This window comes from Erinaceus europaeus, chromosome 2 (genome assembly GCF_950295315.1).
Source record: "Erinaceus europaeus chromosome 2, mEriEur2.1, whole genome shotgun sequence".
NCBI classification, from domain to species: domain Eukaryota; kingdom Metazoa; phylum Chordata; class Mammalia; order Eulipotyphla; family Erinaceidae; genus Erinaceus; species Erinaceus europaeus.
The window spans coordinates 153,058,537-153,075,761 of NC_080163.1; the positions used below are offsets into that span (position 1 = coordinate 153,058,537).

The 17,225-nt window shown below is 43.5% G+C and overlaps 1 protein-coding gene across 3 annotated transcripts in view; it reads left to right on the forward strand.

Moving 5' to 3' along the window:
- The window catches only part of AMFR (autocrine motility factor receptor), a 46,045-nt gene extending 29,195 nt beyond the window's left edge, over positions 1-16,850 (forward strand). For 2 of the 3 annotated variants that reach the window (XM_060185524.1, XM_007532702.3), the window contains 4 exons: positions 5,531-5,665; positions 9,223-9,306; positions 13,477-13,661; positions 15,264-16,850. In XM_060185524.1, the coding sequence (XP_060041507.1) occupies positions 5,531-5,665; positions 9,223-9,306; positions 13,477-13,661; positions 15,264-15,411 (552 nt within the window). In that variant the 3' untranslated portion in view covers positions 15,412-16,850. The remainder of the gene's footprint in view (positions 1-5,530; positions 5,666-9,222; positions 9,307-13,476; positions 13,662-15,263) is intronic. The other variant, XM_060185523.1, reaches the window with a different exon arrangement.
- Positions 16,851-17,225: the final 375 nt, after the last annotated feature.

The window sequence follows — 17,225 nt, forward strand, 5'->3', positions numbered from 1 at the left end:
TGATGGTACTATGCATTGATATGGGTAAAATTTAGGAAAGGGCATGATTGAAGACATGAACTCAGTTTTCTCTCTGGCTGGGACAGTTGGGATGTCTGTGACACATCTACGTAGAGAGGTTGTAGAAGCAGTTTGGGGTCACAGTAATGAGTTCAGACTGGAGCTATAGATTTGGGAGTTTTTTTTTTAATATTTATTCACTTTTTGTTACCCTTGTTGATTTATTGTTGTAGTTATTATTATTGCTGTCATTATTGTTGGATAAGACAGAGAGAAATGGAGAGAGGAGGGGAAGACAGAGAGGGGGAGAGAAAGATAGACACCTGCAGACCTGCTTCACCGCTTGTGAAGCGACTACCCTGCAGGTGGGGAGCCGGAGGCTTGAACCGGGATCCTTATGCCAATCCTTGTGCTTTGCGCCACGTGAGCTTAACCCGCTGTACGACCGCCCGATTTGGGAGATTTAAGTCTGTAGTTGGTACTTAAAGTGGGGGATTCGTTCCCTTTTTACATGATTTGCTTAATTAATTTAATTTTATTTGGTTTATTTTAATGAGTGAGAGGAAGAGACACCAGAGTACTCCTCAGCTCTGGTTTATGATGTTGTGAAGGATTAAACCTGCAACTCAGGAACCTAGAACCTCAGCCTCAGTTATAGAAGCCTTTTTGTATAACCATTAGGCTATCTCCCTGCCTGACTAGTTCTTTCCTCCCATCCAAGTACTAACCAGGCCTAACCCTGCTAAGCTTCTAAGATCAGATGAGATCAGGTGTGTTCAGGGTGGTATGGCCGTAGACAACTAGTTCTTTTCTAAGTAGAGAATGTACTTCTTTAAATGAAGAGGCCTCAGCACTCATATCTGAGATGGGAGAGCCATGCCCATAACTAAGAAGGAAGGAAACTGGAAGGTAGCAAGTCAACTTTGAAGGAATTCTTAGAAAAATGAGATCAAAGAAGTTCAAGTTGAGTTAAGCAGAATACTTGATTATCTGAAGAAAAAAATAGATATTTTTCCATGGCCTGAGAAGTTGAATATTAGATTATGGTGAACTGAAAAATCGGAACTGAATAAATACACAGTATCTGGCGAGAGAAGGGGCTTAACAGTAGAGTTACTTCCTCTCATCTGTGAGGCTTTCAGTACAATCCTATGTATGTACCACATGAGAACAACAAATAGGTTTCCATGGATGGTGAAATGATGTTTTATTCTATCTCACTCTCTTTTTTATCTTAAATAAATAATATTAGCACTGGGCTATAAAGGCAGCTCAGCAGTAAAAGATACTCCTGAGATCCTGGGCTCAGTCTCTTGACACTGCATGAACAAGAGCAGACACATTGGGGGTGATAGTTTGATAGGTAGGTGATACCATAGCAGGTGTGTGTGTGTGTGCATGTGCATGTGTGTGTGTTTGCTTTATGTTTTAAAAGTTTTTTGAATAAGATACTTACAAGTTGCCAAACCTATAGAAATAAAACCATGCCCCATCCTTCCTTCCAGCCACCCAGCCCTCCTTCGCAGTAGCGACTCTGATTAGTTTCTTTCTTATGGTCATCTCCCAGGGTATCTATTTGTATGTATGAACGAATACTAGTATGCATTCTTACTAACAGTTTTTTTTTCCCTGATTTGTTTTATTGTGGTAAAATACAGATAACACCAAATTTACTATTTCAGTCATTTTCATGTGCACAGTTCAGTGTTACCAAGTACATCATTCATGTTATTGAGTAACTGTCACCACCATCCATCTCTCTTAACTTCGCAAAACTGAAACCCATTGAACAGTAACTCCCCATTCTCCCCTTTTCTCCGTCCAGTCCCCGACAACAGTCACTTTCTTTTTCTTTGATTTTAGCTATTCTGAATGCCTCATATAGACACAATCATACATATATACAGTATTTTTTTGTGATGTTTCTTTCACTTAGCATAGTATTTCCAGAGTTCAACCATATTGTAGCATGCACCAGGATTCCCTTCCATTTTGTTTCCATAACATTTATCCATTAATTGGATACATTGATGTACACTTGGGTTACTTCATGTTTTACTATTGTCAATAATGCTGCTATGATTATGGGTGTGTGTTTTTTGTTTTTTTTTAACCAGAGCACTGCTCAGCTCTGGCTTAGGGTGGTATGGGGGATTGAACCTGGGACTTTAGAGCCTCAGGCATGAAAGTTTCTTTGCATAACCATTACAGTAACTCCCCAGCCCTACAGATGATTACTTTTAGATCTTTTTTAAAATTATTATTATTATTTTAAATATCGAAGGATCTTTTAAAATGATAGATTCAAAGTATGTTTGGTATTAAATAGACAAAGTTGATACGGATACCAGAGGCCAGTAGTACACAGAACAAATAGAATAGGTAACTCTACGTACAAAACTTTGAGAACAGGGAGTATGGGATTGGGAGCTGGAACAGGAGAGAGACATTCACTTTTATTATTAATTAATTAATTAATTAACTTTAACAGAGCAGCTGTGTGAGCCTCTTGCTTCAGGTAGGACTGGGGTTTGAACCTGGAACCTTTGGTGTCCCAGGCATGAAGGTCTTTCTACATTGCCACTATAGTGTGTAACCAGTCTAACATTCATTTTTGTTAGCCGGAAAGATATATGTAACTATAGGCATGTTGGCTTGAAATATGAGTTAAAAAGAAGGTATCGCTCATAATAACCAAGGGGTTGCAAGCATCCTAAATGTCAAAGATGAGTGGATCACCTCGTCCTTTGCTACGTAAGCATGAACCTTGAGGACATCATGATAAGTGAAATCAGCCATTCAACACACACACACAAAGAAAAATATTGTGTGCTGTCATATAATTGGAATTATGTAGTACCTGACCTTTAGAGTTGGGTTTTTTATTTTTCCCTTAATGTGCATTTGAATTTCATCTGTGTACTGTGTATCGGAAGTTCCTTTTAGGAATTCTATTTATTAGGAGAATTCAGTAACTTGCACTAAGCTTTAAAATAATACTTTGGGGACCAAGAAATGGCTTATATGGTAAAGTGCATGCTTTATCTTGCTGAAGGGCCCTGGGTTTCGAGCCCTGGCACCACATGAGGTCACCAGTAATGGCATTAGGGAGCTCCATAGGTGGTGGGGGGATGTGTCTCCTCTCTCTCTCTGCTTCTCTCTTTACCCCAACCCCCTCTGTTTTTAATTTTAATTTTTATTTATTATTGGATAGAGACAGAGGAGAAAATTGAGAGAAAAGAGAAGACAGAGAGGGAGAGAGACAGAGAGACATCTGCAACCCTGCTTCACCACTTGTGAAGTTTTACCTCTGCAGGTGGGGACCAGGGGCTTGAACCTGGGTCCTTGCATATGTGTGCTTAACTAGGTGCACCACTGCCTAGCATATATATATTGACACAGGGGAATAAAGTTAGGGCCTCACATATGGGTGAAACTAGAGTAGCTTCTCAAACCCATTTTTTTTTCATGATTTTTTTTAGAGAGAGGGTTGAGGTTCAAGCACCTGGTCCCCACCTGCAGAGGGAAAGCTTCACAAGTGGTGAAGCAGGGCTGCAGGTATCTCTCTGTCTCTCTCCCTCTCTGTCTTCTCTTTTCTCTCAATTTTCTCCTCTGAAGCTTTCCCTCTGCAGATGGGGGCCAGGGGCTTGAACCTGGGTCCTTGCATATGTGTGCTTAACTAGGTGCACCACTGCCTAGCATGTATATATATATATTGACACAAGGGAGTAAAGTCAGGGCCTTACATATGGGTGAAACCAGAGTAGCTTCTCAAACCCATTTTTTTTCATGATTTTTTTTTTTTAGAGAGACGGTTGGGGTTCAAGCACCTGGTCCCCATCTGTAGAGGGAAAGCTTCACAATTGGTGAAGCAGGGTTGCAGGTATCTCTCTGTCTCAATCTTCCCCTTCGCTCTAAATTTCTCTCTTGTCTCTACCCACTAATAAATACATTAAAATATTTAAAAAGCTTTACTATATATATTATCAATGGAGTATTACTCTGCAATCAAAAAGATGAGATGGTATCATTTGGAACAAAAATGGATGGAACATAAGGCAAGTATACTAAGTGAAATAAGTAAAGAAGTGAAGGACATCTACCAAATGGTTTCACTCATGTGGAATATAGATGACTAAAACAAATAAGCTTAAAAAAAATGGTAACCAAGCTGTCTCTTGGATTTTCTGAGGCACTATCTAGGTTATTGTGGATCACAGAGCCTGCATAATAGTGTATGCTCCATGACCTCAAGTTGGCAGAGGGTATATGGTGATATAAAGTTTGGGTTTGAAATCATACCCGTGAAATTTTATAATTCTTAAAACACTCTTAAATTACTAATAAAAGCAAACACCCACACAGAGAGACTAATAGGCTGGAGTGATATCATAGCAGTTATGCAAAAGACTTTTGTTCCTGAAACTATGAGGTCCTAGATTTAATCGCCAGCACCATCATATACCACAGCTGAGGAGTAATCTGGTAAGAAAAAGTACATATATAAATATATATGATAAACTACCATGAATACTTTTTAAACAGGGTACTGAAGAATGAACCCAGGGCTACATGCATATATGATATGATTGAACCACTCTCTAGTCCGCTTTTGCCCTGTAAGGAAAGGTAAAGGAAAAGACATCAAAGCTGTGTCTCACTATCCGTGGGACTCTCTTGATCTTGTCCACGATGCTCCCATATGGTGCCAGAATTGAGCCCAGGATGTTTTACATCCTAAGCCATACACTTTACTCACTGATCCATTTCTTGGGCCTATTACTTTTTTTATTTTTATTTTTATTAGTGATTTAATAATGATTGACAAGACTGTGGGATAAGATACAATTCCCACCATCAGAGTTCCACATCTCATCCCCTCCATTGGAAGCTTCCCTATTCTTTATCCCTCTGGGAGTATGGGTCAGAAAGAAAGGGGATGCAGAAGATGGGAGGTCTGGCTTCTGTAATTGCTTCTCCTCTGGACATGGGTGTTGGCAGGTTGATCCATAACCCAAACTTGTTTCTATCTTTCCCTAGTGGGGTAGGGCTTTGGGGAGGTCACATTGGTGAGGTTGTCTGCCCAGGGAAGTCACATTGGCATCATGGAGAGAGAGCTAGAGAGAGAAAGAGATACTATAGCATTGGTGCACCTTTCAAAGATTTATCCCTCTACTATGCACAGTGCTCCTATGTGGTCCTGGGGACTTGAACCAGGGTCCTGGTGCCTGACAAAGTCTCACTCTCCTGGTTGAGCTGTCTCCTGGTCCGTGGATACTTTAACAAACCAAAACATTTTTTTTAATTCTATTTATTAGTGAGAGAGAAAGGAGGAGAGAAAGAACCAGATCATCACTTGGGCACGTGCAGTGCTTGGGACTGAATTTAAGACCATATGCTTCAAAGTCCAAAACTATCCACGGAGCCACCTTCTGGGTCCTAGAGCCTGCATGTCATGTATGCACCATGACCTCACTTCTGAAGGGCTGTTGTGAGCATCTGTGTGACTTCTACATTGGTATTCCTACAGGCTCATCAGATTCAAGAAATGTTTCCCCAGGTTCCTTATCACCTGGTGCTACAGGACCTCCAGCTGACACGCTCAGTTGAAATAACAACAGACAACATTTTAGAAGGACGGATTCAAGTACCTTTCCCCACACAGGTAAGCTGCCCGTGTGTGTGTGTGTGTGTGTGTGTGTGTGTGTGTGTGTGTGTGTGTGTGTAAAGTGGAGTCTTGCACATGCCCCATTTTACCACTCTGAGGTAGCTTTTTCATTTAGATGGGGGGAGGATGGCAGGGGAAAGAGAGAGTGAGGGGGGAGAGAAGACAAGAAACTTTTGTTGGTGCCTTAGTGCTGGGGCTAAACCTAGGCTATGCACATGGCAAGTCGTGTGTCCTACCTGGTGAGCTGTCTCTGGCCTATAAACTGGGGTATTATTATTAATATTAATATTTTGCCTCTACAGTTATCACAGGGGCTCAGTTTTGGCACTACAAAGCTGCTCCTCCCAGTGGCCATTTTTCCTTTCTTTTTTTTTTTCTATTTTATTTCATAAGATAGAAATTGAGAGGGGAGGGGAAGATGGAGGGAAAGAGATAAGAGACACCTGCTTTCCTGCTTTACCTCTTTTGAAGTGTCCCCCTCACCCCCTCCAAGTGGGGAATGAGGGCTTGAACCTTGGTCCTTGAACATAGTACTATGTGGACTTAACTGGGTTGGCCACTGTCTGCCCCCCATAAACTGAGAGGTTTTTTTTAAATATTTTATTTATTCCTTTTTGTTGCCCTTGTTTTATTGTTATAGTTATTGTTGTTATTGATGTCATTGTTGTTAGATAGGGCACAGAGAAATGGAGAGAGGAGGGGAAGACAGAGAGGGGGAGAGAAAGATAGACACCTGCAGACCTGCTTCACCGCTTGTAAAGCAACTCCCCTGCAGGTGGGGAGCCAGGGGCTCAAACCCGGATCCTTCCGCTGGTCCTTGCACTTTGCACCACGTGTGCTTAACCCACTGTGCTTCCACCTGACTCCCATAAGCTGAGATTTTAAGTGTTGTCAAATTTATTCTATTCTCAGAGGATTGACTTCTCAAAATTAATTTTTTGTCCTTTTTTTTAAAGATTTTATTTATTAATGAGAAAGAGAACCAGACATCACTCTGGTACATGTGCTGGGGACTGCATTCAGGACCTCATGCTTGAGAGTCCAGTGCTTTATCAACTGCACCACCTCCTGAACCACTAATTTTTTGTCTCTTTGAAATAAATTAATTTATGATATGACGGATTCTGTAAATCCCTAACTCTCCAAATAGTGACCAAGAACAGACTTGCCATAGATTAGGCTTAGATTAAAACAAATATACTTGAATATTGTGTGTGTTTGTGTGTGTATTTGTGTGTGCTTTTTCCCCCAAATCACCCTGTTCTAGCCAGCCAGGAGATCAGAGCATTGGTTCCTCTCAGACATTTTCCATTTAACTACTGCACTAACATCACACCATTGGACCTCCCCTCTCAGATATTTTCATTATAGCACAGATACAAATATTTTAGGCTTTGAGAGCAATACTTTCTCTGTTGTGACTTCTCAGCTCTGCTATTATAGTACTAAAGCCACTGTATACAGAATGTAAATAAATGCAATTGACTATGTTCTTTTTTTAAAAAAATGTATTTATTTATTATTGGGTAGAGACAAAGAAAAATTGAGAATGGGTGGGGAGATACAGAGGGAAAGAGACAGAGAGACACCTACAGCTCTGCTTTACCACTTGTGAAATTTTCCCCCTAGAGGTGGGTCCTTGCACACTGTAGTGTGTGTGCTTAATCAGGTAAGCCATCACCTGGCCCCATTCCCTCCCTCCCTTCCTTCTTTCCTTCCTTCCTTCCTTCCTTCCTTTCTTTTTTTTAAATATTTTATTTATTTATTAATGAGAAAGATAGGAGGAGAGAGAGAAAGAACCAGACGTCACATGTCCTGCTGGGGATTGAACTCAGAACCTCATGCTTGAGAGTCCGATGCTTTATCCACTGCGCCACCTCCCGGACCACCCTTCCTTTCTTCTGAACTAGGTGGAGAAGTGAATCTGGTCAGGTTGTAGTTCATGAGTCTTTGGCTTTGCATATTGGGGTAATTTTCCTTTGGCTATAATTGAGACTGGTACTATTTATTTATCTTTGATTCTAGGAATTGAACACAGGACTTCATACATGGGAGGCATCCATTCTACCACTGAGCTATATTCTATATCCTTGGCTCCTAATATTTTTATTTTCTTAAAAGGTCAGATCTCTTGGGCCATTGAAAATCCATATATATATATATATTTTTTTTTTTTTTTTTGGATCGAGACAGAAATCCAGAAAGAAGGGCACTGCTTTACTGCTTACATAGCGTCCCCCTATAGGTGAGGACTGGGGACTTGAACCCAAATCTTTGCTCACTGTGATATGTGCTCTCTGCCAGGTACTTCAACCTCCCTACTACTCCCCCACCCCGTAAACCTTCTTTCACAGGGAAGACAAACTTTCTGAAAGGACCAAAGGTGGGGGCAACGGTTCGATATATCCAAAAAGAATCATCTACCAAGATATCATTCAACTTCAGTATACAAAGATATATTGGGATCTATTAGTAAAATCTTAAAACTTGGAAATGTGGGGCCAGGTGGTGGCGCACCTGGTTGAACGCACATATTACAGTGCACAAGGACCCAGGTTTGAGTTCCCAGTCCCCACCTGCAGGGGGAAAGCTTCACAAATGGTGAAGCAGGTCTGCATGTGTCTCACCCTCTCTGTCTCCCCCTTCCCTCTCAATTTCTGACTGTCTCTATCCAATAAATAAATATAGTAAAAAATATTTTTAAAAAAAACTTGGAAATGTTTGAATAGGGACTGAACATGACTTCGGAGTCCGATGGCCTGAGAGTTTGGATGTGCTCACCAGCCTTTACCTGGCTAAGCTGTCTGTTAGCTATGATTTCCCCAGCAGCAGACCTGAGTGAAGCAGCATTTGATTGTGAGGTTGACTGAGACAGTGGTCCCGGAAGCACAGGCAGCTGCAAGTGGGACCGTGAGCTAGAGAAGTGAAGGTGACCAATCCAGGACTTACTAGCCACCGCTTCTTGGGTAACTAGAGCTTGATGTAGAGCTTGGATGATCTAGAACACTCGACCCCTTCTGAGAGGTGAGGACCTGGGGCATGTATACACCACTTCCTGTCAGTTATTGGTGGCAGGCCGCTGCTTGTGAAGGCAAAGTTACCTCATGCAGGTGGAGTGAGTCCTCGGGTAATGAGATACAAACAGGTGACAAGACCTGCAAGGAAAAGGTTGGACCCCAAGTGTCTGCAGTGTAGGCCAAGATCTCAGACTAGCAAAAAATGAGAATAGCACTCGGTTTCAGGCTCGTAAGAAGTTAAACTAAATTAAGTTGATTGTGCCATTGGCTCCCCACAAAGTTTTCATTGAGTGTTGTCTGTCACTGTCATTTGTTTCAGTCATGCCGTTACTGTGACTGAAAGGGAAACTAAATGTGGAGCCAGCTGCTAACATTCACACTTATGCCTCAGGGTCCTGTCTTAAGATGGGAGCATTTTCACTTCTTTGATGCTGCAGCCCACTAAAAGCAGACTGTGTTATGGGCCATGGCCCCCTCTGCACTGTAGGTGATCTCTGTCCCTGTTGACATTTGGAATGATTCTTCCGTCTCTTTCAGCGGTCAGATAGCATTAGACCTGCATTGAACAGTCCCTTGGAAAGGCCAGTTGGTGACCTGGAGGAAGGAGAAACTTCTGCTCAGGTGAGAGTGAGTGAGTGAGGTTGTTGAGGGTTGGTGTGGTACATGGCAGTGCTCTCTAGTCCAGATGTAAAATTTGTGAGGCTTTAGGGCAGAGGAGTAAAAGAAGACCATAGGTGAGTGCCCATGTCAATATTTAAGGTTAACAACCCAAGCTGGGCCCATATTGTAGCCTGCAGCTCACTCCCTGGAGGGCTAACAAGCTGGTCCTCTGGCCCAGGACTCAGAGTGACTGATCTCCCACGGTTGCGGGTGATCACTGATGGGCTCAGTTCTCCAGCGCTAAAACCACCCAGTTCCTCTCCCTCACACCTCACCTGCCCTACTTAGCATCTCCAGTTATTTCACAAAAACCAGGCTCTTGAGCGGAGTAGGGGTGAGTGGAGGCATGGTCATGTTGGGAACCAGATTTGCCTAGATAGATAGCCATTTGGGGTGACTTGGGGTGGTTACAGCTAAGCAGAAGCTAACCCTAACCCTATGCCCCTAGTCTTACACCTAGAGTTCCAGTTCATTTATCTTTTCTATAATTGTCCTTTACTTAATTGCCACACTTGCTAAACAGAATAGAAAGTGCCAGCAACTTAGAGCCTGGGGAAAACCGCAGACTAACTTCTCTTTGTTTCTGTGTTGTGACACATGGGACTTGCCGTGCTCTGAGCTGGGGTCTGTGGGTGAGCATGTTTTGGCCGCGTGCTCACCAAAAAGGCTGCTTTCACTAATGACTGGCCTGGAGGCCACGTCCACCTCACCTGGTTTTCCCTACACGTAAGGAAACAATACCAACTCCTAGGATTTTTTTTTTTCCAAATCTGTTGCTGAGTTAAGTTTTTTATATGCAGGTCCATATTGGATTGTACAGCAGTCATGCAGTGGCACCTGTTCTCTGAGGACTGGGTTCATTTTTGCATTTCTAGCTTTGGGGATGACTGGCTTGGTTTTCATATTTACATGCTAGTCTGGATTGGTGACATCGTGTTCCACTTGTTTCACATTCTGCAGTTTGATGGAGTTTATTCTCAGGGTTAGCATGAAGATTTCTGAATTTTTTGTCTCTCACATTGTGGAGGGGAAGTTTTTTTTTTTTTCTTCTCCCAACTCCAGGGTTATCTGAGTCAGGCTTGGTGCCTGCATTACGATTCCACTGCTCCTGGTGGCCATCTTTTTTCCATTGTTGTTGCTGTTATTTTTATTGTTGTTGCTGCTGCTGTTGTTGGGTAGGACAGAAAGAAATTGAGAGAGGGGGAGAGAAAGATAGATACCTGCAGATCTGCTTTACTGCTTGTAAAGGGACCTCCAGCAGGTGGGGAGCCAGGGACTCGAAACAGGATCCTTGCATGAGTCCTTGTGCTTCACACTATGTGTGCTTAACCCTGTGCACCACCGCCTGGCCCCCGGAAATATATATATATATATTATTTATTCCCTTTTGTTGTCCTTGTTGTTTTATTGTTGTTATTGATGTCATCATTGTTGGATAGGACAGAGAGAAATGGAGAAAGGAGGGGAAGACAGAGAGGGGTAGAGAAAGACAGACACCTGCAGACCTGCTTCACCACTTGTGAAGCGACTCCCCTGCAGGTGGGGAGCCCTGGGCTCAAACCAGGATCCTTACGCTGGTCCTTGCGCTTTGTGCCACTTGTGCTTAACCCGCAGAGCTACCACCCGACTCCCTGGAAGTGCATATTTTAAAGTGTGCTTGCTATATTTTTGGTTGTTCTCAGGAAAATAGAAAGTTCACTGATAACAACCAGTTAGTAAAAACCTTATTTTAGCCCAGCCACCACATCAGTTTCACTGGTCACTTAATTCAGAGACTCTTCCTGCTCCCAGCTCAGACTTCATCAGTCAGGCTCGGAAGCCTGCAGGGACGGAGGTGGCTTCTGTTCCTTACATCAACTTCCTTACCCTTTCACCAGTTGGGTTTTTTATTTTATATTTTTACTTGTCCACTAGGGTTATCACTGAGGGGCTTCATGCCTATATGATCAATCCACTGCTCCCAGTAGCCACTTTTTAATTTGTGAAGCTTCCCCACTGCAGGTGGGGACTGGGAGCTTGAACCCTAGTCCTTGCACATGGTAGGTAACGTGTATTTTACTAGCTAGCAGAGAGCCCAGCCCAGCCCCCTAGTTGTTTGTGTTGTTTTTTTCCCCCCTAACCTCCTCTGAAGTCTAGTTTAGGAGGAGGAGGGTTCAATTGGGCCTTGTGACACAGCATGCACATCTGTAGAGAAAGAGAGAAAAGCAGAGAGAGAGAGAGATATTAGTTCTGGCATCAAGAACTTCAACTTCACTAAGCAGAATCTGGACTGGAGGGCCGGGTGGTGGCGCACCTGGTTGAGTGCACGTAGTACAATGTGCAAGGACACGAGTTCGAGCCCCCGGTCCCCACCTGCAAGGGGAAAGCTTCATGAGTGGCGAAGCAGGGCTGCAGGTGTCTCTCTGTCTCTCTCTCCCTCTCTATCACCCCCTTCCCTCTTGATTTCTGGCTGTTTCTATCCAATAAATAAAGATAATTTTTAAAAAATTAATAAAAAAATAAAAAAGAATCTGGACTGGAGTTGGTGTATTGCACCAAAGTAAAGGACTCTGGGGTGTGTGGGGTGGGGGAGTACAGGTCCTGGAAAAGGACGACAGAGGACCTAGTGGGGGTTGTATTGTTACGTGGAAAACTGAGAAATGTTATGCATGTACAAACTATTGTAATTACTAGTGACTTTAAAACATTAATCCCCCAATAGAGGAAAAATCAATAAGCAAAAAAAAAATCTCAACTTTACCTCCTTTGAACTTGTGCTGGCTATTATAAACACCCCCTTCAAGTTGTCCTTTTGGACAAAGTCTATTCTAGCAACCTCAGTCTCCTTCCATTCTGCAGAACTCACTTCTACTCCTAGATCCCTGCCTTCTTTTTCTAGGTGTGCTACAAGCTAGTTTCTTGTCTCTTAACTGTCTCTGGTAGGTGTTAGTCACCCCTAGTCCATGAGTTCCTTGAACGCTAGAGAGTGAGAATCAGGTTCTTCACATAGCCCTCTTGAACTACCCTCACTCTTGACTGAAAGCAAGCAAGGAGTAGTGAGTGTGGGAGACTGGAACAGTCCTGCTTCTCAGCCTCTCCCCCCTTGACTCTGCTGTAACCTGCAGGAGGGTGCTGGGCGGACACTACCAGCCTGGGCCCGAGTCTGCGGCACCAGCAGCATAGATGAGCCAGCACCTGCCCAGGGTGTGCAGGTCCTTGACCAACACCTTGGCGTTTGGGGTAGAGACCACATGATCTCATGCACTAAAAAGTTTGAGACATTCAATAAATTTTCCCCTCTCATATGAATTAAATAGTGATTTATATAACTACAAATTAGTAGGAGTGTACATAACACCATTCACACTATCAAAAGACTGTGTCCCATCCCACCCACCCCACCCCCACTACCACCACACACACACACACACCCCGCCACCCTGGGAAGTCGAATGTCCACCATCACCCTCACCCCAGGGTTTTTACTTTGGTGTCCTCACATGATCTCGTGTCTGTTGTTTTAAAACATGTTAGCATTTACCCTTTTTACTCACTTGGCTCAAAAAGGCAAGTGAGGTTATAAAATGTGTGCGGTGAGTGTGGAAAGACTTGTTGAAACTTGAGCAGTCAGTAGACTTGAACACCGGATTCCCAGAATGCAAGTCAGCAGTTAACTTCCATTATTTTCTGAGGGTACAGTCTAGAGATATTTTTGGTTCTCTTGTTTTTATTTATTTCTAGAAAGAGACAGAAATTGAAAGGGGAGAGGGAGATAGAGAAGGAGAGAGACACCTGCAGCCCTGCTTCACCATTCATGATACTTTACCCAGGGATTTGAACCCAGGTCCTCATGCACTGTAGTGTGTGCGCTAAACCACGTGTGCCACCTCTTGGACCCAATATTTTTGTTGTTCATACCGTTAATCATTTACTTATTCCACTGATCTTGAACTCTAGTGAGAGTCAGACTGTATTCTTAGAGGGTTCCCAGGTCAGATGCAGGAGTCTCCAGACGTCTACAGGAAGGGGTTTCTGCCCGACAACATACCTCCTGTCCAGTCCAAGAGAATGTTGAGGTGCTCTGGCCCAGTGAGGATCTGCTTAGGAGGTTGGCTTGTGCTCACAGCGGTTCCTTGCTTCCTCCATGTCCAGACTGAGCGGGTGCCACTGGACCTCAGCCCTCAGTTGGAGGAGGCACTGGACTTCAGCGAGGTGGATATGGAGCCCAGCGAGGGGGAAGACTTTGAGGCGAGGGGGAGCCGCTTCTCCAAGTCTGCTGACGAGAGACAGCGCATGCTAGTCCAGAGGAAGGACGACCTCCTGCAGCAAGCTCGGAAGTAAGTTGATTCTCCAAGCCCTGCCTGGTGTAAATCTCAGTCAGTCAAAACCTAGTGGTCTGAAGACTGAGGTCATGCCAGGCCTGCATCATTGTTGTTGTTGTTGTTGTTGTTGTTGTTGGTGGTGGTGGTGGTGGTGGTGGTGGTGGTGGTGGTGTGTGTGTGTGTAGCCAGTGCCTCTTTCATATGTGATTTCACCTCTTTTGGGCTATTATTTTCATTCACACACAGAGGGAAAGGCACAGCAAGGGAGCTTCTTCTGGTGCCCCACTATACTTCCATGTGGTGCCAGGAACTGAACCTGGGCCATACAAGTAGGCACATGCCCTATGTGGTGAGCTATATCTCTGGTTTTTAATCAAGTCTTTGTAAGTAGATAACAACATTGCAAAACTATTATATATCACCTAAAAATTTAGTTATCAGGCTTCTCTTGGAAAAGTCCGGGAGGTAGCACAGTGGATAAAGTGTTGGGTTCCCAACCACGAGATCCTTAAGTTCAGTCCCTGGCAGCACATGTGCCAGAGTGATGGTCTGATTCTCTTTCTCTCTCCTCTTGTTCCTTTCAGTAGTCAATTTTTAAAAATCCCCAAAAAAAAAAAAAAAAGAAGAAGAAAACTGGAGGGTCTGGTAACACCATAAGCTCTAGCACACTGGAGCCGTGAGCGATCTCTGGATAACTGTAGTCAGCACTGAGGTGCCGGTGTGTTCTCAGCCTGGTGGATGAATAATCTAATTGTCCTAATGACTCTACGCGGGAGCACTATAGTTGTGCCTGTTTGATAGACTCAGAACTGGAGAAACCAAGGCCCAGGGTGGTTAGCACTAGCATGGGCCCCAGCTCCATTTTGGCCTGTCTGTGTGTAGCCCCGCCTCAGCAAGGCAGATTGTACCTCTGGGAACCTGCTCCACGCAGGATCTCTACACCCAGAGTGTGGTGTATGTGAGTTCTAATTTCAGTTCTTGGGGACAGGGCTAGTACTAAGTTCAAGTTTGGTTTGGTGCCTAGCACAGCCCTGCTGGGTGCGGAGACTAGATGTTGTGTACACTGATGGAGGAGACAGCAGAGGACAGGCAGGTAGCACACCCAGTAGAGAAGATGCAGCACCATGCACAAGGACCTGGGTTCAAGCCTCTGGCCCTCCCCCTGCAGGGAGGAAGCTTTACAAACCATGAAGTAGTATTGCTGGTTTCTCTTTCTCCGTCTCTATCTCCCCATTCCCTTTTAGTTTTTCTCTGTCTCTGTCAAAAAGGAAAAAAGAAAGAAAAAAGAAAGGCAAAAAAATATATTAAAAAAATAAAAAGAAGGGTGGGGGTAAATAGCATAATGGTTATGCAAAGAGACTCTCATGTGTGAGGCTCCAAAGTCTCAGGTTTAGTCCCCCACACCACCATAACCCAGAGTTGAGCAGTGCTCTGGTTAAAAGAAAAAGAAAAAAAGCAAGAAATAGCTCGCTACCAGGAGCAGTAGATTCATCATGCAGGCGCTGAGCCCCAGAGAGAAACCCTAGTGACCGAGAAAACAAAACCCGAAGGCACTGTATGTGTTCCTGAACTTGGTGCATCTCATAACAAGTCTTTTTTTTTTTTCTTTCCTTGTAGGCGTTTCTTGAACAAAAGTTCTGAAGATGAGTCAGCTTCAGAGAGCTACCTCCCCTCAGAAGGCTCAACCTCTGACCCCATGATGCTGCGAAGAAGGATGCTGGCTGCCGCCGCGGAGCGGAGACTTCAGAAGCAGCAGACCTCCTAGCGCTTCCTCGCCCTCCTCAGCTGCCCCCTCCTGAGCAGTGTGCCCACCGACGAGGCCTGTCCCAGTTCTGCCTGCTGTCTGAAGAAGTGGGCTCAACTGCATTGCCGCTGTATAAAGCATGTGGTCTTAATAGTGTTTGGACAGCTGACAAATTTAATCCCTTTTCGTAATACTTTTCTTATGTGACAGTTCTCTTCCCTTAGAAACACTGCACATTTTAACTCTAGGCATGAACTCTTCTGGCATTGACTGGACTCCTTAGTGGGTGTGTGGGGGAGATCTAGAGGAGGTAGACAACCAGAGACCCTGAAGCAGGTGGCTCTAGTTACTGCTTTATACACAAGTCACAACGCACACTAGAGCCTTTAGCTCCAAATCTGGCTGAAAGTGTGTGTGCACAAATGGGGGCAGTGCCGAAGTGTACGGCAGGAGCCTGACCACGCCAGTGGATAAACTTGTCAGACTGCTATTCTTAGTGCGGAAGCATTTAGAATATTACAGAGGTTGGCCCACAGGCACCTGGATCCCTGCACTGATGGGGCATCCTGGAAAAAGAACTAGTTTGCTTCCTGGAGCACAGGAGGGAAAAGGGCTGGAGAGTGTGAGGGGTTGACCTGTTGTTGTGCTAGTGTATCTAGGACTTTTTCTGAGCCTGCAATCCAAAGCTAGCTTTATTTCCGTTAACGCTGGTGCTCCTGCATCTCAAAAGTATACCCTGTGTGTCTGTCCTCTCCTCTCCTCAAACTTCCGGACATGGAGAAGGCCAGCGCAGAAAGGGTTAAGCAAGCTTTGGTTTGTGGTTTTTTAATTCCTTGGTCAAGCAAATTAGGTAACCCAAAGGTTACAGCTCTGGTCCTAGGGGAACATGTGGGCCTTACATGATGGGAGTATACATGAAAGGTGTTTTTTTGTATCTTTTTTTCCTCTGGAGCCTGTCATTTTCATACCTTTGTTCTTGGTTTCGTTAAACGTGGAGAGGTAAGCTGTTGAACCCACTTTCCTCGGAGCAGACCTAGGTCCTGAACCTTTTTAAATTCCTCACACATTTAACTTTAAGGATTTGAAACACTCGATCATAGATTACATAGTTCAGTTTTATGTCCTATCAAGTTAAGCTCTTTTTTTTTTTTAATGTTTGAAAGCATAGTTTTATAGTTGTCTTTTTGGGAAGAATCCAGTATTACTTAAAATGATTGGCGAAGTTAAATGTATTTTACATAACTTGAGTTCTTAGAACGTTGAAATGTAATTGATAAGAAGAGTGGTGAATAAATGTTTGGGCTGAGATGATTTCAATAAATCTTTGAAAGCCTTACTTTGAAATGCTGTTAATAAATTTCTGTGATTTTTTTAAAATTTGTTTTGCTGAGAGCATAGCTATTTGTTTTTATTGTAAAACAACAACAATAATAAAGCAGACTCTTCTAGTGTGTAGTGTGTAGTGTGTGACTGGGAGCTAATGTGGTTTTTTTAGAGGTGATGATGCTATACCCCATTTTGATTTCGTGTGTCCCATTTTGGTTTTTTTTTTTCTGTCCACATACTTTGCCTTTTGCACACATTTAACATGACATTAATTTCTTGTGTTGTTATGTTTCAAACTTATGAAAAGAAAATTATGTTTATAGAGTCCATTTCAGAGATTCGTGAGACATTGGAATATAGCAGTTTGGGAGTGATCAAAGCAGAGACATAGCTTTCATAGTTTAAAATGACCGAAGAAGAGAAATTCTAAATTCACACTGGGATTTCGCACCTCAATCGTTAAGAAATGTGGGCGCTACTGTCTCTTAGCTTCTGTTGCTTCTTGGGGA